This window comes from Cyprinodon tularosa, unplaced genomic scaffold (genome assembly GCF_016077235.1).
Source record: "Cyprinodon tularosa strain WSP-4 unplaced genomic scaffold, ASM1607723v1 ctg105, whole genome shotgun sequence".
NCBI lineage: Eukaryota > Metazoa > Chordata > Actinopteri > Cyprinodontiformes > Cyprinodontidae > Cyprinodon > Cyprinodon tularosa.
Window position 1 is genome coordinate 32,101 of NW_024037838.1, and position 19,758 is coordinate 51,858.

The window sequence follows — 19,758 nt, forward strand, 5'->3', positions numbered from 1 at the left end:
ATGTACATTGCAGGAACCATAGAGTATATGTGAAAAGGCCTAACAGTCAAGGTTCCAGTATTAGTGCATGATGGCTAAGCAAAACCTAGCTTACAAAAGGAGTGTGTGTAAGTTTCACCCATCCCAAAAGACTGAAGTAAAAACAGAGGATTAATATATGAAAACTTTGGTTTTTTATTGTGATAATTGCCTAAATTATTAATCCTTTTCTTTATACATGTATCTCACTATTGGTTCTATTATGTTTTGTAGTCACAACATGAAAAGAACAAACTAAGTTTGAGCGTTAAGAATACTTCTGCAAGGCAATGCATGAACACAGTTTTTTATATTTGCAAACTATTTATATAAAACATGTGCCAGCAGTAGGATGCTAACCCAACTTTATGGACAACAGTTTCTCGCTGGGAGTGCATATCTGTAAGATGAGAGGAAAGGAGCTCAGATGCTGCATGACAGTTAGCTTTAAACTTCCCATGCCTGTAGTAAACACCCCATGCCTGTGTTTACACTCGCGCAGCAATGTTAGTGCATGTTTGGGCTTCAGATCTGACAGTCGGTTCTTGAATGTTTCTAAGACACTGTCCTGTAATGGGGCCCTGATGCAGGAAATGCTCAGAAAGAGATAAACCCTTAGAGCCATTGCACACAGATGACAATAATACAATGCCACATGATGAACAGGAAGTGCTATAACCGTATCATATCACGACAAAAAATGCCATCCGCTACAAAGACACCAACCCGGCCTTAGTGCTGCAACAAGGCAGCACCATGTCAGCATTTTGCAGTCTTAAAAATGGTTCCTTTTTCCTGTGGCTTCCAAAGGGATATTAATTACTCCATCAACTAAAACGCTGCCAAATACACAGAGCCAAGATTCTCTTCAAGGCAATTAAGGCGAAGAATTTAATATATCAAATCTAAACATTTTAATCTTTTTTTTCTACTTTTCTTTTTTGTAAGCTTAGCCATAACTCAGCTATGATCTTCCACTTTTGGTTGGCTCTAGATTGAGGTTTGGACTTTGACTAGACCTTTGTAACAAGTGAATATGCTGAAGTCAGCTGTAGATTTCTGCCCTCTTGGGAGATAAACTGCACTTTGCTCCATCAATATCTCCATCATCTCTGACGAGCTGCCTGATCCCACATCATAATGCTGCCTTTACCATGTCTCACTGTAGATGTTAGCTTTCCTCTTCACATGGTGTTTTGCATGTCATCCACAAACCTAAAAAAAGTGACTCTGTTTACTATTTAGTTGACTTGATCAGTTGTTGATTTTATTAATTGGTGTCAGAGTAAAACAATTGTTTTCCTTACACTTTAATTAGACACATGAAAGTTTCTAGAAACAGAAATTCAAGGAGCAACGATCCTTTTTTGTCAAGGCACAGTAAAGAGCCTCCTCATTTAAACACACTCAGAAGGGTTACATCATCTCTAACCAGAGAGGTTCCTCTGATATAATCAGATGGAGAACATGCATAATTCATCTTAATCAAATGTTTAGCACTGGTTACTTCTCCCACTCATCCAAACCTGATGCTCAGACCACTTCCACCTCAGGGGGGGAGAGGAAATGAAGCATCAGAGGAGACAAAGAGGGGTGGAAATGGGGTAGATGAGGTAATCATCCTGCAAACATTTAAAAATTCAAACCCCAGCAGGTGCTCTTCACCACACCCAAACTGCATCTTAAAAAAGAAAACATCCCTAAAATAACTGAAAGGGGAAAGTTTAGGTGATGCATCCCTGCTGTCTCTAAAAGTAAACAAGTGCAGCTGCAGGTGGGTCTTGGTGCTAAAGGCGTGAGGGGAGCGCTCTTACACACTTTCTGTGAATGAATGGAAAAGCATCTAATTGTTGCATGACCCCTGGCTGAGGGTGACAGTTGCCTCATGACAGCCACACCCCACTTTTACCTCATCCCACTCCTGAGGTGTGACGGTTACATATTGATGATGTTAGGAGCTGTGTCATCCCTCTAGAGGCCTGGTGGCATCACCTCTGATGCCCTGACATATAATAAAACAGCCTTGTAGGATGGGCTGCATGCTCCGCTGTTTGTTTTGTTTTCACTTTGGGGAGAAAGAGAAAACAGAGGGGTGATGGATGTGATGGAGCTGCAGTTGCTACAAGGTGTGGCTACGCAGAAAAGGGTGGTTGTCCCCTTCACTCCCCTCCCGCCCTTCATTCCCTCCATCCTCACCTGGTCCATGATTTCAGTGAGCCTCCTCCCTCCTCCTGTTCCCAGTCATGGTCCCAGATGTCCGGATGCGTCCTCTTTTTCGTTTCAGTGTCCTTGTTCAGTAATCCCAGAAGAAACCCTGCGCTGTCTTGTCCTCAAAGAGGCGCGGCAGCCGGGCAGCCAGCAGCCACCGTTGCACATCTCCACAGAGGCATGTTTCTGTGTCTCCTTGTGTTTTCTCAGGGTGACAGTGTGACACCTCAGACTAAGCATCCATCTCCTGCCCTATGCTTTTCCCTTTCTGCACTGGGGATGGCAGCTGCAGGGGCAAGAGGGAAACCTCTATCGTGGATAACCATGCAAGCTGAACAGACTCCCGCTTTTCCCTCTCAAGCTCTTTCACTCCTTCCCTTTGCAAGCTTGCCCCCCTCCCTCCAGCTCTGTCGCCACTTCCCTCCTCTCTTTCCATCTCCCCTCCCCCTCCTGCTGCAGCTGAAAGGGAGCCAGAACGAGCAAATGGGAGAGAAGGAGCCAGGCAGAGAGGAGGGCGGAGGGTTGAGATTGGCTGCCAGGGGACCACGTGACCCCTTGGCAGGGGACCGAGGGACCCTCTACCAGCTGTCCAGCTCATGCTTCTCAGCAAACCTCTGTTGCCATTGACAACAGCTGCCTTGCAGCTCACCAACCACAGATCCCTGCTCGAAGCCATTGGCTGGCAGCAATCCTGGTGCCCGCCTACTATTGTGTGGGGCGCATGTTGGGACCTGTAGTTCAGTCAGATATGTTTTCCAGGAAGGAATATTTTCTTTCACTTCATGAGTCTGAATGGGACAAACCAAAACAGATCAAATCCCCACAAAATATATTATTACTACAATAAGTTTAGAAAAAAGGGAGACCTTGAGGTCCGGGCATTCTTGGTTGGGCAGGAAAAAGACATCCTCTGCTGTTTCCCTCTCGTGCTACACATGGGAGATTCCCACTACACAGCCGAAGGCCATGGCTTCTCTCACAGGCACCCCCTCCCACAAATTTTAGTCTTTCATTGTCGACTTTTCCTTAATTGGCACTTTCTCTGTCCTCCCTCCCCCTCTCTTTGCCCCTGTTGGAGGTATTCTATCATTATGCTTAATTCCACCTTTAAATTCCCTCCAAAAACCCCTGCATTGGACAGAGGGGTTGCTGGAATTTACATGTTGCCATGAAATGAAAAAAGTGTGAAACCACACCCAATGATTTTATGTTTTGCTTTTAAGGACAAAAAACATTAATCTCCACCTTCTACCAGGCTGTGATAGTAAAGGCAACCCTGGAGCTCATCTGTTTAAACCCAGTATTGCACCCCTTTGCTCCAGGCTGACAAGATATGGATGGTAAATAAAAGCAATGATGCAGACAAGTTCAGCAAAAAATCTAATCAAAAGTACTATACTAGAATGCATAGTGTCTAACATTCCTGGAAAATATGTTTTTATATAGATATTCAGATTTTCAGTGTAGTCCTGTTTTTCTGACTGTCACTAACTGTATGTGCTCTCTTTCATCCTCTGACATGGGAGCAGGCTGAGAGCTCGTCTGCCTGGCTGTGTGGTTCCTGGATGGGGCGGCATGTGAAGCTGGTTGACATTAGCCTTTTGTATCTCTACTTTCTGTTTGTCTGCTTCTATCTCCTTGAACCCCAGTCGACCTCGGCAGATGGCCACTCACACCGAGCCTGATTCTGTTGGAGCTTTCGTCCCGGAGTTTTTCCTCTCCACTGTCACTACAAGCATGCTCGGTGTGAGGGATTGCCTTCGAGTCAATGAATCGATGCAATCAGCTAGTTTTCCTCAGATAGAAAACTTTGAATCAATTTGACTGTATGATCTGGTTGAATTTTCTCTGTAAAGGGCCTTGAGATGACATGTTGTGAATTGGCACTATGTAAATAAGCTAAATTAGATAATTGTTTTAATAATTCTAGTTTAATGGGTTAAGATAACACAAGATCAGCAGATTTTTATGTGTTTAATAAGATACTGTGTCAACAGATTTAGGCAGATGCATCTGTTTGTGGTTTTGTTCTAAACTGCTGCATTTGATCTCAGGCACGGCAGTTGATTCAAATTATATTTGACTAAGCAAACCTCCAGGGTTAGTCTAGAGGATCTTCCTCTCCTCTCTGTGTTCCACAGGGATCCCTTTTAGGCCTCCTTTTTCTTTTTTCTTGCTCCCACTTGACTTTATAGTGAAGAAGAATGTTGGATGATTCCACCTTTAGGCTATTTGTAGTAAGATCTATGTCCTGCTTGTAATGAATAAAGCCTAAATAAGTCAAATTCTCTGTAGGACACAGTTTTAGATGGTACTTTAATCATCTTGATTATTGTAATCCTCTTAAATAGAGATTAATTTATTGAGCAGATATTATATTATTATAATATAAAATGTTGCTGCATCTTTTTTAGATTGCAAAGAAAGCATGTTTCTTTGATTTCCTTTAGATTTACAAAATTTACTGAAAAAAATATGTTTCCCACGTTATTTATTTTCAGCTGTACAAGTGAAAAATGCTTAAAACGGTGTTGTTGTATTCTAAAGCAGACCACATCATTTGTCTCAGAGTTTGTTTGTTGTTTTTCTTCTGTGGACACATCATTGGACCTCAGAACTTGGTCATTCGGTTGATTAATGTTGATTATTTTGCACATTTTCCAACAATCTAAAAAATGAATCCAAATATCAGAGGCAAGGAATGTTGCCAGCGGCTCTAAGGCAGCCAGATGGCTCTCTTAGGGAATTTTTTCCCTTTTTAAGTAACAATAAAACACAACAAAAAGGCCATTTATCACAGGCCAAAGTATGGCTGCAATGGAAAAATAAAGGCATCTGTGACAGAAAAGCAAAACATCACCTGCTAGTTTTCTGTGATTTAGTGGAGAAACATTTTGGTTGCAATCTGATGCAACCAATGCATCCATCCGTCTGTCATTTTCTCTCAATCAACACCCCCTCAACAGACATCTTTCTGCATCCTTGTTTGATCCAAACGGGTCTAAGATGAGCATTCGCCCCTTGCTTGAAGAGTAGACATTGTCAGATATATAGATTATGCTATCTGCAAAATAAATTAGATTATTTACCGTCCTGTTCCTGTGTCCCTGCATGTGTAAAATTTAACATTTTTGGAAATATGCCTTTAAAATTTCCCGCTAATGTTTACAGGAGAAAGACTTATATTGCTCTCAGTATGTAAAACCCATGGCTACAATTCTTACCACATTACCATAAGCATCAGCATGATGTAGCTTTGAGAAAGAGTGTATAAAAGAAAGGAAAATCTCACAGGTCCACTCAGAAATAAAGCAGTTTCCATAAATAACTGTACAGCTCACTAACAAAAATCTTATTTTTAAATCCAAACATGCAAAAATAAAAGTTTATTAAGACTCAAGGGCTTCCTCAGAGTTTTATCCCATTTTGTCAAGAAATGTTGGCTGCAAACATAAAATTTAAATAATTTCTAGCTGTAATTCATTTTTTTTTTTAGAGTATATTAAACTATTGGATTAATTTCGGTGAGAATTTGAAGCAAAGCAAGTGAGCCAATCATGGACCATTTTCCTACCAAATAGATTTTTTTTAAAAGCATAAAGTCATGGTTTTGTTTGAGATCATTTTAATAAGTGCTTCATATTTGACTCAATTTATTATGTTTTAAATATGTTATTGCAAAAAGAAATAAACTAGAAATAAACTATGATCAAACTATTAACATCATAAAAAGTATATTTTAAGAGGCAGCTTGGTGGTATGTAGTGACCACTGAGCGTTATTATTCCTTTTCTAATCGTTTATTATTTGGTCTATATCCCAAGATGTCACAAATTTATATCATGTGAATGCAATGTTTAATTTTCGTCTGTTGAAAATAATCTTAAACATAATTAGAATGGAAAAATAAACAAAGAAAAACTTACGACGCATCTGACTCCAATCAAGCATCACAGCAGAAGATTGTTTGTAATTAAAAGGGGGGCATGTCTGAAGCTCAAGGTCGCCCCTTGGTGGATATTTCAGGTATAGGTCATAATGTGGCTAAATAAAATAAAATAAATCAAACTAGGTGAAATGGCTGCAGGTCAGGCAACATGCATTTATAGATATAAAATAATACAAAAGGGGATAAAAACTATTTCTAAAATACGAATATCAGGCGACTGAAAAGTATGCTAAAGCATTGTACAGTACGCACTCATTCATTTCACCATTCCAAAGAAAATGCTAAACTTCCTTTTACCTGAATATTAGACTTTGCCCCAAAGGGCAACAGTCAAGTCCGTCCTGAGCCCAGAAAGCTTTTAACTCATCTAATCTCTGAAAAACAGAACTCAAACACTGAAGTTATAACCTATGCTCTCCCGGCGCCGTCTCTAAGTGGCTCTAAATAATAATAATAATAATAATACATTTTATTTCAAGCGCCTTTCAAAACTCAGACTCCAAACAAAATTTGACATTTTATGAATCCCCAACAATACAAACCCGTAAGTTGGTTTCACAAGTCATTCCAGGCTGTGCTTGTCATCATAAAACAAAAACATTTATTACCTTATTAAGTAAAAAAGATAAAAATAAATGTCCAAATATGTGACTTTAAAAAATCCAAATCACAAAAACCTTAAAAATAAAAATAATTGAATTGTATTAATCTCACACTGGAGAAATTTACCTCTGCATTTGACCCATCCCCTTGGGATGGCACTGTGTGGCGCCCGAAAAGCAGTGTGGGGTTAAAGGTCATGCTCAGGGACCCAGAGTGCAAGTTGTAGGGATGGAACTGGGTACCTGCATCCTTTTCAGAGTACAAGCGCACTGCGCTAACCACTAATACACCACCCCCCAATTAATCGGATAGATTTCCCAACAGGTGGGTAATTAGGAGATATTCTTCCAAATAAAGGAGGATCTAATAAATCACCTTCATTTCATTTATGGCTCCTAATAACAAGTCTGAAAAAAAAAAATCATATAACGAACCTTTGATTAATATTTTAAAACTGCTTTAACAAAGGGAAGCAAACCTTATTAAAGGTAGTCACCATCAGCCAGGATAAACTGCAGCTATCTTTCAATGAAAGGCAGGGGTCTTTCCTGATATTAAAGGATTAGCATTAGCTTCAGTGACTTAAGAATAATAATTGAACTTTATTGATCTTACATTGGAGAAATTTACCTCTGCATTTAACACATTAATTGGGGGAGCAGTGGGCTGCCATTGTGCAGCCCGCTGCAGGGTCTGGCTCAGATTCCCATAGTGCAGGCTGTGGGGATCGAACCGGGTATTACAACCTTCTCAGAGCACAAACGCACTGCTCTAACCATTAGGCCCATTACATATTATACAAGGCAAAGTTCCGCTTTACTTTACAGCTGTAATGATGAGGAGGAAACGTTGTTTGTGACATTATCTTTAATTAAAATCCTGTAAAACATGTTTTAGCTGATTATCAGTGCATCTGTAAGCATAACATTATGATATGGATACAAATAAAGAATCTGTCTTCATACAAATAATTTGTTTAGCCAGATGGGACAAAATTAGGAAAACAAACATTTAAACGTAGCAGTATGAGTGATCTGTTGCTATCAATAAGGAAGCATGAAGGAAAACACAGTGGAAACATCCTGTTTTATGGATAACACTGATTGAAGGAAAGCATTAAGGGCTGCAGGGCTGTTGGAGAGGATGAACTGAGGCCAAAGATGGAGGAAAATACAAGAAAATAAGAAAGGTCTCCATTGGTCTTCCTCTGGGTTTCCCATGTTCCGTCTGTAAGCTGAGAGGAGAAACATCATGACCTGCATCAGGATCTGGAAAAGATAAAAAAAAAAAAAAAACATCAAGGTTAGCTGGATGGAGATAAAGAGGGTCCTCACTAATCAGGTATTTTAAATCGGGTTTTCTGATCAGAATCCAGAGATTTTAAAAAAAGGAAAAAATATTTTTATTAAAATGACATTGAATTGAGTTGTTGTTTTGGTTTCTTTGTGTGATCAAAAGAAATTAAATTATTAAAAAAAAAACTTAGCTTTAAAATCATTTACATCTGATATCAACACTTCTTGGTCACATTTTCTAATAATAGCCACATTTATTGTGGGAAAAAGCACTCAGCTATGCATTTAGTTTGAAAAACAGGAGAGGAGAGAAGCTTTACCAGGACAACAGCTTCTTAAAGCAATCAAACCCCTTATAGGTGACCAGCTTCTTAGATTTTGGCCCAGTCCCATTTCTCTCACTTGCATTCGGTTTGGTCCCTATAGCACTCGGTTTTGCGCGTTGATGTGTAAAGTTAGTTTGTCCCAATAGTTATAAGAGCTAGGGGGAAATGCCCTCCAACCCTTAAAATGATCCCTTCAGATGTCGGGGCTGACTTTGGAACGGAGTGGCTTCCCAGAACTCATTCAGTGAAAGAAAACTACCGTCCGGCTGTTGAAAAGAACTGCACAAATGGAATAATATTTTTATAATTAACCACACATTAAAAAAAAAAATGCTTGGATATCTTAGTTACACATAAATATAGGCTAAAGAATAAAGACTTTTTTTTTTTATCCTTTGGGATTACCCTAGCCCAGGAAATTCTAGTTCCAGCAGTAGTAGTATATTGATGCCATATAAAACTCAAATGTTGGCTTAGAAAAGATTAACCCTAAATCTTTAAACCCAAACCTGACAAAAAAAACAACAACAAAAAAAAAACAACAACAACAAAAATAATAAATCTTTCTATCTATGTGTGTTTAAGTTCATCTCCCCATAGTTCAGCTCTGCGATTCTCCCAGATCAATCATGGGTGCCAAGAAAGTGAAATTAGTTATTAAATTAATGATTAAACTATTTATGTTTAGATTTTTTAAAAATGATAGAAAATAAAAAAATTATAGAAATAAATCAAGATACATTTTAGGCAGCCAGGTCAGCGTTTGCAGACATTGTTTTTATGGGATTATTACATTAATGGGACATTTTTCTCTTAACATTTAAGGCCTTCTGCCACATCGCGAATGCAAAGCGTCTGGCATCCTTAAAGCAGCGACTTACCTAAATCTATGATGGAGAGCAGGGATGCAGGATGGATGCAGGACGGATGCAGAACGGATGCAGGACGTCCGGCTGCGCAGGCAGAGGACTGACTCATCACAGCATGTAGATGATGTAAGAGAGAAAGACGAGGCCCATGACGGCGAAGAACATCAACACCAGAATGTCCACCATGGTGGAGGCGCTCAGGAGAGGGAAGCTGCGAGGAGGCGGCGCAGCGGAAACACCAGAGATCGGAAAAGATCGGAACATTCCGGGATGGAACCGAGAAAAAGACCCCGCCCACTTCCATACAAAGAGAAGCGACAGTAGGGAGACTTTTCGCTATTTTTAGTCAAATATAACTTATTAAAAGCTCAAAGCGCCTCATTTATAGGGGATTCTGTAATAATAATATCTATATAAAAATATATCTAAATATTGTAGAGAAACACCACACCCTGAAAATCTGGGCATTGGCTATTTCATGAGGTCAGTTTTATAAATTAAAAAAATTCTCACATTGAAGAGCCAATATATATGGATATATTTGATATATATACATCTAAACAAAAGTTTGAACGTTTGATAACACAGAACCTGAGTAGATGTACACCTTCATTTCTTTCATATCTCTATAGCGATTTCTGTATCTAAAATCCTATCTCCATCCCTTATTACTGAATAAAAAATATTGTTCTATAATAACAGAAGGAAGAATTATACAAATACTTTGGTTTCTTATTCAGATCAAATGTTTTTAAATAAAATTGTGCATTAAGTCTAACAGCATATGCGAAAGATTCAAATTTATCAACTTTTTGGGGTTTTATTTGTCTTTTTTGACAGCATACAAAATTCCTCTTGGCTAATTTTTTCTTTTTTTTTTTAAACTAGAACAAGCTGAAATAATATCAGTTAGATTTGATCTTCCTTTGTTGTCACACTAAATCCCTCAGGGCCATTTAGCAACATTTCTATGAGACCAAATTCAAAGACAAAATTGCAGATATCTAAAAATGTTTCAGTTGTTAAGGAAAAAATATTTTCTAGCAAATATGCAATCTGAAAAAATAAATCCCTCCCCTTAAAATCTTTGATTAACCCCATTTATGGAGCTCAGATTTATAACTTCAGCCTTTACTATTATTTACATTGTTTAAGAAAACGAGACCCTAGCAGTTCCCCTTTAAACCAGGAGGTGGCAGCACTGATACTCTTAATTGGAATATCCTATTATTGCAATGGGAGATTTTACAGAAACACAGTTATCTCCCTAAAAAACATTTTTATTCTGTACCGTGAACAGTTTTACGGGGTTATATTAGTCAGAAACATATTTATATGTGTAGGCGTGTTTGTATTCTGCTTATTTCTATTCAAGGTTGTGTTTTAGTTCACTTCTCCTGGTGTTCCATGTGATCTCTGTATTGCCTCAAATATTTCTTCTAGATGAGAGTTACTCATTATAAAGCAGTTTTTGCTGGACTCGTTTTTCACCACTCAAATAAAATGTTTTCAGCAAAGCACCAGGATTTACACAACCTGGTTTAGAGTATGATTTAAAAAATGATCACACAACTGTGTTTAAAGAACCTTTGCTTGTTTTTGTTCTTTTGTTCATTTGAAATTTTGAGACAAAGACTGAACAAAAATAAACTTCATGTTCCAGCTGGGTTTAGAGTTTTCTGACTTGATCCTCTAAGCATTGAAATTACTTTCCCATCTTTAAAGGCAGTCTGTTTCAATGACAGCTGAACGGTGAAAACAAAGAAACGGGAGTCTGAGAAAAAAAATGGCATTTTATTGAATCTGCAGAATCATAAGTACAATTTGAAGTGCTGTAACAGGGCAACAGGAGATGATATCAGGTCCTTAATCTGAGTATTTATTCTGACTTTTCAATACACGTGTGTGACAATATGCATATGATCCTTTTTTTTTCATTTAAAAAATAACAAAACTATATCAAAACCAAAACATTTTAATATGGAATGCACAAAACTGGTCAGTGCTAAACCTGGAATTGTGGATAAAATGATTTCACTCTGCAAACTCTACAGTATATAACCAGTATGATGGAAGCGGGGAATGATTGATGAGAAGCACAGGAGAGAAGCTCTGCAGCAGGTAAGGAGGAAAGGATACGAGAGGGAAGCTGGGAGGAGAAGGGATGGTATACGGATCAGTAGTGAAGTCAGGGTCTGGGATGAGGTCGACTCCTGACTAATATCCAGGTCAGACAAACCACTTGGCCTGCGCCACAGGCTGGGAGATGAGAAGCATCTGTTCGCTGTCAAGCCCCAAACACATCATCACACACTTTGCAAATCCAGCCTGAGCCCCATTTAAACAACCCTCAGAGTCATCTAAACTGACATTCACACCCTGTGGATAAAGCAAGCTGGACTAGATATAATCAGGGGAGATAGGGAGGCGACTGGAAAAAATAACTGAGCAATTACATAAGGCCTGAAATCATTCCCCCTTTCTTCACTCCTAAAATCCAGCTGAGGACGATAGCAGCTTGATGCTCAGAGCGTTCAATCGCACGACCTATAAAACAAGGTGAGGATGATCGTTTATCTGATCCAGTGCTCATTTTTTTTATCAACATGTTTACGTTAGATTTGAAAGATCTCAAAGACGTTTTCCAACGTTTCAAATCAAATTCCTACCCCAGATCTGCAAAAAAATATATCTGCCTTCCAGAGGCCTTATTGATGCATTTACATTTACAGGACGTCATCAAGCTACATGTTAGAGCCCCTCCCCTACATGCCCCACTCACAGTGCATCATGGGAGAGAAAAGGGGGAGAAGTGTGTAGAGCCAGGGGCATGACGTAACCGAACACCTATCAACACCTTGTCAGGATCAACGGTAAGAGCAAGGTTTGCTGCATAAATCTGGAAATCTAATTAAAAGCAGATAAATCCCACATCTGATCCGATATCATGACTGCAGTTTGACATAAAGTCTGTTTTCTTGGGTCCCAAAACCAAATCTTTATTTAAACACACTGATAGTTTATTTGTTTTTAAAAACAAGACAGGCAAATGAAGAACAGCATGAGAAAGAACATTTAACACAGCAAAAGGATTTTTCTCACATTAAATAGAAACAAATGACTGGAATGTTTTACACATACAGTGGAACAAAGTTAAAACCTAGAGAATCACAATACAAAGTTGTGCTTGGCGCCCTCTTTTTATAAAACCATTTCTTTAGAGATTTCCTAGCATTGGGAAAGTTTCCTCTTCTAAATAGATAAATAATTTGAGCTGCAAAAAAAACAGGAATGAGGACTTCTGCACAGTTTGATCATACTAATGGATGTCAGAGATGGACTCTTATTGATCGCCAACTTGTCCCTGATCCCTCCCGTAGGAGGAGCTCTTCAGTTAGGCTAAAGTTCCAGTTTCACAGCAAACACCCAGCAGTGTCAAACCATACCCCATAGTTTTAAGATTTAGGTCCATCTACAAAGGTAATAAACCTCTTTGTTTCTGAGCAGCCGGTCGGTGCACCAGAGCTCCGAGCTAAAGGAAAGAACACAAGTCAAAAATGATAAGAGAAAAGAAATATTCAAGCCTATGTCTGATGAACTGAGATAAAACACCGTTTCCAGTCTGGCAAAGATCGAGCTGCAGATTTAAGACAAACTTTCGCTTTCTGCTGTTTTTTTCTTTATCTCCGCTACAGAATATTAGCAGCTGGTCTAACAGCTGGTAAATGCATTTCATATCTTGTGTGCCATTGCTACGTAGCTCTGATGAAGCCGTGCGACCAGACATGACCCCTGACTTTCCTGTTAGTGAGATTCTCTCTATGAGAGCCAAGTCTGAATGGATCATGGACAAAGAGGAAGCAGAGACATCGGCACAGACGGACGTACATGAAGCAGGCTGATGGAGAGGAGGACAGGCGGCGGACAGTGAGAGCAGAGCGGGGGTGCAGAGCGGAGGAGGGTTAGGATCACAGGACAGATTGTTAAGGAACCAGAGTAAAATTAAGAGAAAGCGGTGTTAAGATGAGATGGCACTGGGCTTTTCCCTTCCTTCCTTCCCTCCCTTTCGTTATCTCCTCTCCTTTACTGGACGTTCCCCCGATCATTCAGATGGCCTCCACATAGTTGGCGGGCAGCATGCCCTGCTGGCCGGTGCGCTCCACGCGGCCGTACATCCAGCCTTCATCGATCTGCTGCACGTCTACGATCACGTCTCCGTCCATAAAGGACACTTCGTCGTCATCAGCAGCGGCGTAGTCGTACACTGCTCTGTATCGCTTCTGCAGACAGAGAAGATGAAGTTAGTTTCACAAACAGAAGCTGCAGTTCCAGCCGGTGAGACGCCAATGTACAGAAAACCGTCTTTGTAATAAATTAAAGACCAGTCATTTTTAAACTGCTCACTTCATATTCCCAATGGTGAACAGAATTTCCATTATTTTCATTTTAATGACAATTTACTTCTTAAAGTCGTAGGGAAGCGGCTGTTCCGACCGTTGGATTTCTGAATTCTCTCGCGTGGTGCCCGACTTTACATGAGTGAATAAAATGAGATTGGTCGTTTATCAAGGGGGCGGGATTGTTGTGGTAGAAGGTTCACAAGCAAGTTTGTTTGTGGCTAGTTTGTCGGAAGCATCTTGCTGATCAGTTAGCAGAAGCTTGGTTTGGTGTAGAAGGCTTACAGCCGTACATGTTTGAGCCCTTACCTCGCAACGCCGCCAGTTCTGTTAGCTCTATGCCTGCCCATATGTTGCAGCTAATATACACAAGGATATTTCAATCGTTGTATTAGCTGCAACATATGAATCAAGATGCTATGACCGAAAACATTTGATTGACAGATCACCCTTAATATATGATTGTCCGAATTAAGGTGTACAAGCTGACGTATAACTAACTGGCCTGCATAAAATAACGAAAAAAACAAATAGATTTTAAGATAGGATTTTTTTTACTTTTGAGAACGATATCTTCTGATAAAGAGTACATTTATATACATGTTTAAGCCAGAATGATTTGACTTTTAAATATGACTTCCCTATGACTTTTTTTTCGAGCTTTTACTAGATGTAGAGGAATGATTGTATCAGCATAAAAACACAACAGCCAACTACAGGTGCCAGAAAGGCCAAAAAATCTCACTGTTTATCAGGAAACCAGAAGAAAATACTTTAATGATAAAAACCTTCTGAAAAGAATGTCAGAAAGAAACATAATGACCTTTATACATCTGGAGAGACTGAGCCCTTCTAAAATGTTGTTTAGAGTCTATACAGTAGTAGCCATTCAAAATTTTCCCACTTTGCTTGATGGGTCCTTTGCTGGTCCCCTAAGATTCCTTTTTTAAACATCAATCCTTGCAATAAAATATTCTTTATGTCATGATTTGTGAACATTAAGATATAAAGAGAAGTGTTATCTCCTGACCCTGATCAGACCCTGTAATTCAGTGAAAGGGTGGAGTCAAAATAAAAAAATATGCAGGCCCAGGAGAAGGAGGGAGTCGCTCCAGTGGCTGGAAGTTGGCTGCCATTCGGCTGGCGTTTGGCTTGGAAGGGCCATTTTGAACGGCTGCTATTGTACAGGTAATATGAGAACTTAGCTAAAGGAGGAAGATCCATCTTCAAACAAACAAGTTTTACCCCGAGATTAGAAAACAGTTCATGTCACTGCACCAACAGAACCCTTGGGATAAGAAGTTTTAAAAAATTAATTAATCAACTAAAATCTGCTGAGCGGTAATTGTTTTGTTTTTTTCCATTTCTGACCAAAATATGGGAGAGCTGGAGTTTCAGCGGCTCTGTTTTACACGACAAAGAAACAAAACTAAGGACCACAGAAGAAACAACATCTACAAGGATGTTGCTAATAAAAAAATCTATTTTTCCTAATTTAACATTTTTCCTACGAGGTTATCTGGGTTAGCCACAGAGAGCTTTTAAATAGAGAAGCATGCTGCTCTGTTAGGCCTCCAACCTCCTGCCTTTTCTGCTTTCTTGGACAAATACAATGTTCTAGAAAATAAATCTGCAGACGGGCGAAAAAGTCAATTATACACATTTATTTCCCTGGCAGGATATTATACTGCCAATTACAAGCTGGATTTTATGGGTAATTTGTGACAAATCCTAGTTTGCTTTCTGTCTTACTAACAATGACTTTGGATACATCGAGACCTTGACTTCTTTTTAAAAACAATCCCACTGCTGTCATATTCAACAGGCTGTCCAAGACGATATGAGCAGATTCTCTAACTGAATAAAGACTGATCATGCTGCAGCTGAACCCTATCAGGCTACTCAACTATTCTCTCTATTGTGTCTAAATCAATATTTTTACTATTTGCACACAATCACTGTTGCTTTTTTTGCCTGAAAACATGAATAATCTAGCAGGGTGAATAATTAACATTACTTTTTAAAGTAACATGCCAGCATCAGACTTTGGTTTAAAGTAAAATAACTGAAATAACCTCAAATAAAAGAGCACTGACGTTTATTATCCCCAGACTGATAAAACAGGTCAGGTTAATGTAAATGTAAATGTTGGTTTTCACATTCGAAAAAATTGATTTAAAAAAAAAGAAATAAAACCTCAATTAAACCCCTTTGCAGAATAAGCGATAAAAGCTTCCGGGGAATCAGATGAATGTACTCACCCCGGAGCTGGGAGGAGGGGCAGCAGCTGCTGGACGCACTGGTTCAGGAGTAGGCTCATAGTGGTGGTAGTTCTGGGAGGCTGCAGGCTGCTGGTAAGATCCTGATATAAGGAAGGCAGAGAGGGCGTGTTAATGAGATGCAGACACAGTGAACCTGCTGGAGAATGTACCGTATTTTCACGACTATAAGGCGCACTTAAACGTCTTTTTTTTTCCTCAAAATGTGCAGTGCGCCCTATGGTGCGGTGCGCCCTATGTGTGTTGTAACTGCGACTTTTGAGACCACCTCATTGAGGAGATGATGAAAGAGTGGCTGAATGTAAGGAGACCAGGTGTTTTTTTTCCCACTCATCACCATCGCTGTTAATATGTAACTCCATGCGTGCCCATCTCACAGCTGATGTGAAAAACTTGGGGAAACAAATTAACGCTGTGCTCGCTGTTCAACCGCTCGACATTGGTGTGAACCGGACCCAGCAGTTGCAGCAGAAGCAGCGAGTTTACATGTAAAGTCAATGGTTGACGCGCGTATAGGTGCAGCAAAAGGTCCTGCAGCGCGTTTTGAGCAGCAGGAGCGTTTAAGCATCTGCCAACGCGCTGCTGCTGCTCGAGATGGAAAAATTGAAGTTTTGCTGCTGGACGCGCCGCATCAACCAATCAGAGAAGCTGATCTGGGAGCTGACAGCGAGACAGACACAGCGCTCTGATGACATGATATTAACGCAAATGGAAAAGGCTGGATGGATGAGGAGATGATGAAAGCGTAGCTGAGGGAGGTGTAGCCTATGTGAGGAGACCAGGTGGTTTTTTCCACGCATCACCATCGCTGCGTGCCCATCTCACAGGCGATGTAAAAAAAAAAGGTGAATCAAATGGACGCTGTGCTCGCCGTTATCCCGGGGGTCTGACAAAGGAACTTCAACCGCTCGACATCAGTGTGAAGCGGCCGTTCAAAGTAAGGCTGTGAGCGGCATGGGAGCGATGGATGGCCGACAGAGACCACAGTTTCAGGATAAGTGGAAGGCAGCGCCGGGCAAGTTACGCCACCGTTTGCGGATGGATTGTAGATGGACTAACGTGTCTGCTGGCTCTGTTGTTCAAGCTTTCGCAAAAGCCGGCATTATTTCTGAGGAGCCGCGCTGCACGGAAAGTGACTGACAGGGAAGAATGGGAAACTGGCATGTCTGATTTAGCGCAGCTGTTTTATTCAGAAACAGAGGATGATGACTTTGATGGGTTTGATTAATACTTTGTAATAAATACTTGAATAAAGCACAATCATACTCAGTTTTGCTCCCGCTCTATTTTTCTACCTGAAAACTTAATTCAACAGCAGCCTCTGGGCGGGTCTCCTCCTCTTCACCGCGGTGGCTGGCAGGTGTTTTTTCATCTAAATAATCTAAATCTTGCAGCTATATTTGCTGTGATCAGTGGGAATAAAGTAGTTTTAATATGTTTTTAAGTGAGAAAGTCCACCTGAAAACTTAATAATTGCAGTCAGTTCATCCAGATTATCTATTTCTGTCGGAGGCGCTCAGACCCCCACATACCAGCGGTGCGCCGACAGGAGAAATCCTTTCATCAGCAGCCTCTAGGCTGGGCAGCCTCCGGGTTCACCGCGGTGGATGTCAGGTGTTTTTCATCTAAATAATTTAAACTGCAGGCACCCATAAAAGCGAACATATTCCGTCGGCAGGTTTCAGGATTTTAAGTTAATTTAGGAGTGATCACAGCGCTGTGTCATCTGCGATGTGTCTGTCTCACGGCCAGCTGCCAGGTTTGATTAATACTTTTTAATAAATACATGAATAAAGCACAATCATACTCAGTTTTGCCCCCGCTGTATTTTTAAATACGCAGTAGAGCTATTTAAAGGTAGTAGAGGACATGTACCTGTATATAAAAAACGCGCCCTATAGTCCGGTGCGCCTTATGTGTGTGTTAAATACAGAAATGGGACACATAACTGAGACTGCGCCTTTTAGTACGGTGCGCCTTATGGTCGTGAAAATACGGTAGCTATAAATGTGTCTTCACACAATCAGGGAAACAACCAAACAAGCAATTCTACTTCCAAATGTATAAGCAGGTGTGTTTGCAAGCACTGGCAGGTGATTTCTGATAAAGATGAGCTAAAAAAAAAAAACCAAAACCCCCAAAGCAACTCAAGACAAGCTGTTAACTGCACTGTTACACAACCTCCAAACAATAAGTCTCTGTGTGATTTTGAAAATCGAGCATGTCAAATACAGCCATCGCGTTGACTCATCACGCCTGATCATTTTTATTTAGCGGCTGCTATTTAATGCGTGGCTGTGGAGTCACTTTTTAATGCTTATAATCCAGAAGTTTTAAACTATGAGCAAAGAGCTGCTCTACCTTAAGCAATAGGAATAAAGTAAAGAATTTGATGAGGGATTATCTATATTATACACTGGATTATGAATATAATCCAGGTTGTTAAACTGCAGGAATGCAGTTATTTATAGTTGAAGGAGCAGAGCAGTTAACATGTTACAACAAAACCCCCAAAAAAGGAAGGTCTCAGAATCTCACAGCTCACAGGAGCGAGTCAGTCCAGCAAAAACAGAGCGGATAAATTACCTTAAAGCTACCCGTTTCCTGCCTGATTATCAACACCTCAGTTTACTTGCATGTTTAGAGGATAAATACCTTGGTTGGGGTGGCTAGGCTGATGTGGAGCGTCTCCTCCAGACTTCATCTTCTCAAAGTCCTCATGGTATTTGATCTGAATGGCACACAAAGTGAGTCAGCTTGCATCAAATAAGGACAATGCATCTTATTCCATCTTGCATAAAGTAGTTTTCCCTCCACAAACTGCCATTTCATTTTCCAACCACCAGAGGGCTCTCACTTCCTGTCTAGCATTGCACATCTAATAGGTGGGGTGAGCTACGTGCTGCCACGGCTGGGGAAGCAGCTTGATGCTTAGAGGAAATGACATCTCCCCAGCCGGAAGTATAGTGAGGTCAGAGCTGCATGACAACCCACACTGACACATCATAAAGCAGAAACAGGTCAAGAAAAGAAGGGAAAAAAGGGAGAAATCTGACTATAGAGTGAGATTGTTGCCCATGGTTTAGTCCTATCTGAGGTTTAGTGGAAACCTTCATTCAGAAATGTTTAAGCCACACCTCCAAAAAGGCCAGTGGAGAACCACTAATTGTCCCAATGACATATTATTCCACCTGAATTATAGGATTCTGCAGCTTTTCCGGTTCATGATGCTTCCTCTAAATATTGCTGTTCTGTCCAGGCTAAAATTAAACAGACAATAATTGTTTGCAAAGTAAGGATTTGATCTACATTGTTTACTTTACATATATTAGAGGGAGAGGCAGCAGAGTACAAATGCATATTAGTCTTTTGAAGTTTTTGTGAAACTTCTACAGGGTGTTTTTGTTGATCAATGAGGTTTGTGGTTGAAACACTTAAATGGGGGTGAATATTTCTGCAAGGAGTAAATAAAATCATTCACAGGATGTGTTTTTTATTCATAAAGCAGACTACACTGATGACACTGGGACTGAACAACCCGGGCCTCTTATTACCCGGCTGGTAACAGACTGACTCAAGATTCAAAAAGTGGGATCTCAAAGAGCCCACTGTGCTGCCAGCATTAGCGGGGAGTGTATTCGCAGACTGGATGGGATGACAGTGTTTGTCTAAGAACAGTGAAGCTAGTGACTGAGAAAACACAGTCTCTATTCTCAGGAGCAATACGCTAAGAGAGCGTGTGTAAGGGAGATTATTTTAACTCATTATGAGGAAAGAGGTTGAACAGATATCCTCTGTATGGATGTAAAGAAAG

General features: G+C 40.2%; 1 protein-coding gene and 1 long non-coding RNA gene across 2 annotated transcripts in view; both read right to left on the reverse strand.

Annotated features, from left to right (window-relative positions):
• Positions 1-7,627: 7,627 nt before the first annotated feature.
• On the reverse strand, positions 7,628-9,527 carry LOC119782786. The gene is made up of 2 exons (XR_005280706.1): positions 9,281-9,527; positions 7,628-8,046 (listed from the first exon to the last, which is right to left on the reverse strand). It is a non-coding gene; the product is annotated as an uncharacterized LOC119782786 (long non-coding RNA).
• Positions 9,528-11,041: 1,514 nt separating this feature from the next.
• Positions 11,042-19,758, reverse strand: part of lasp1 (LIM and SH3 protein 1) — a 37,996-nt gene continuing 29,279 nt past the window's right edge. The window contains exons 5-7 of the mRNA XM_038284028.1: positions 18,600-18,675; positions 15,927-16,027; positions 11,042-13,548 (exon numbers count right to left, since the gene is read on the reverse strand). Coding sequence (XP_038139956.1) covers positions 13,375-13,548; positions 15,927-16,027; positions 18,600-18,675 — 351 coding nt within the window. The 3' untranslated portion in view covers positions 11,042-13,374. The remainder of the gene's footprint in view (positions 13,549-15,926; positions 16,028-18,599; positions 18,676-19,758) is intronic.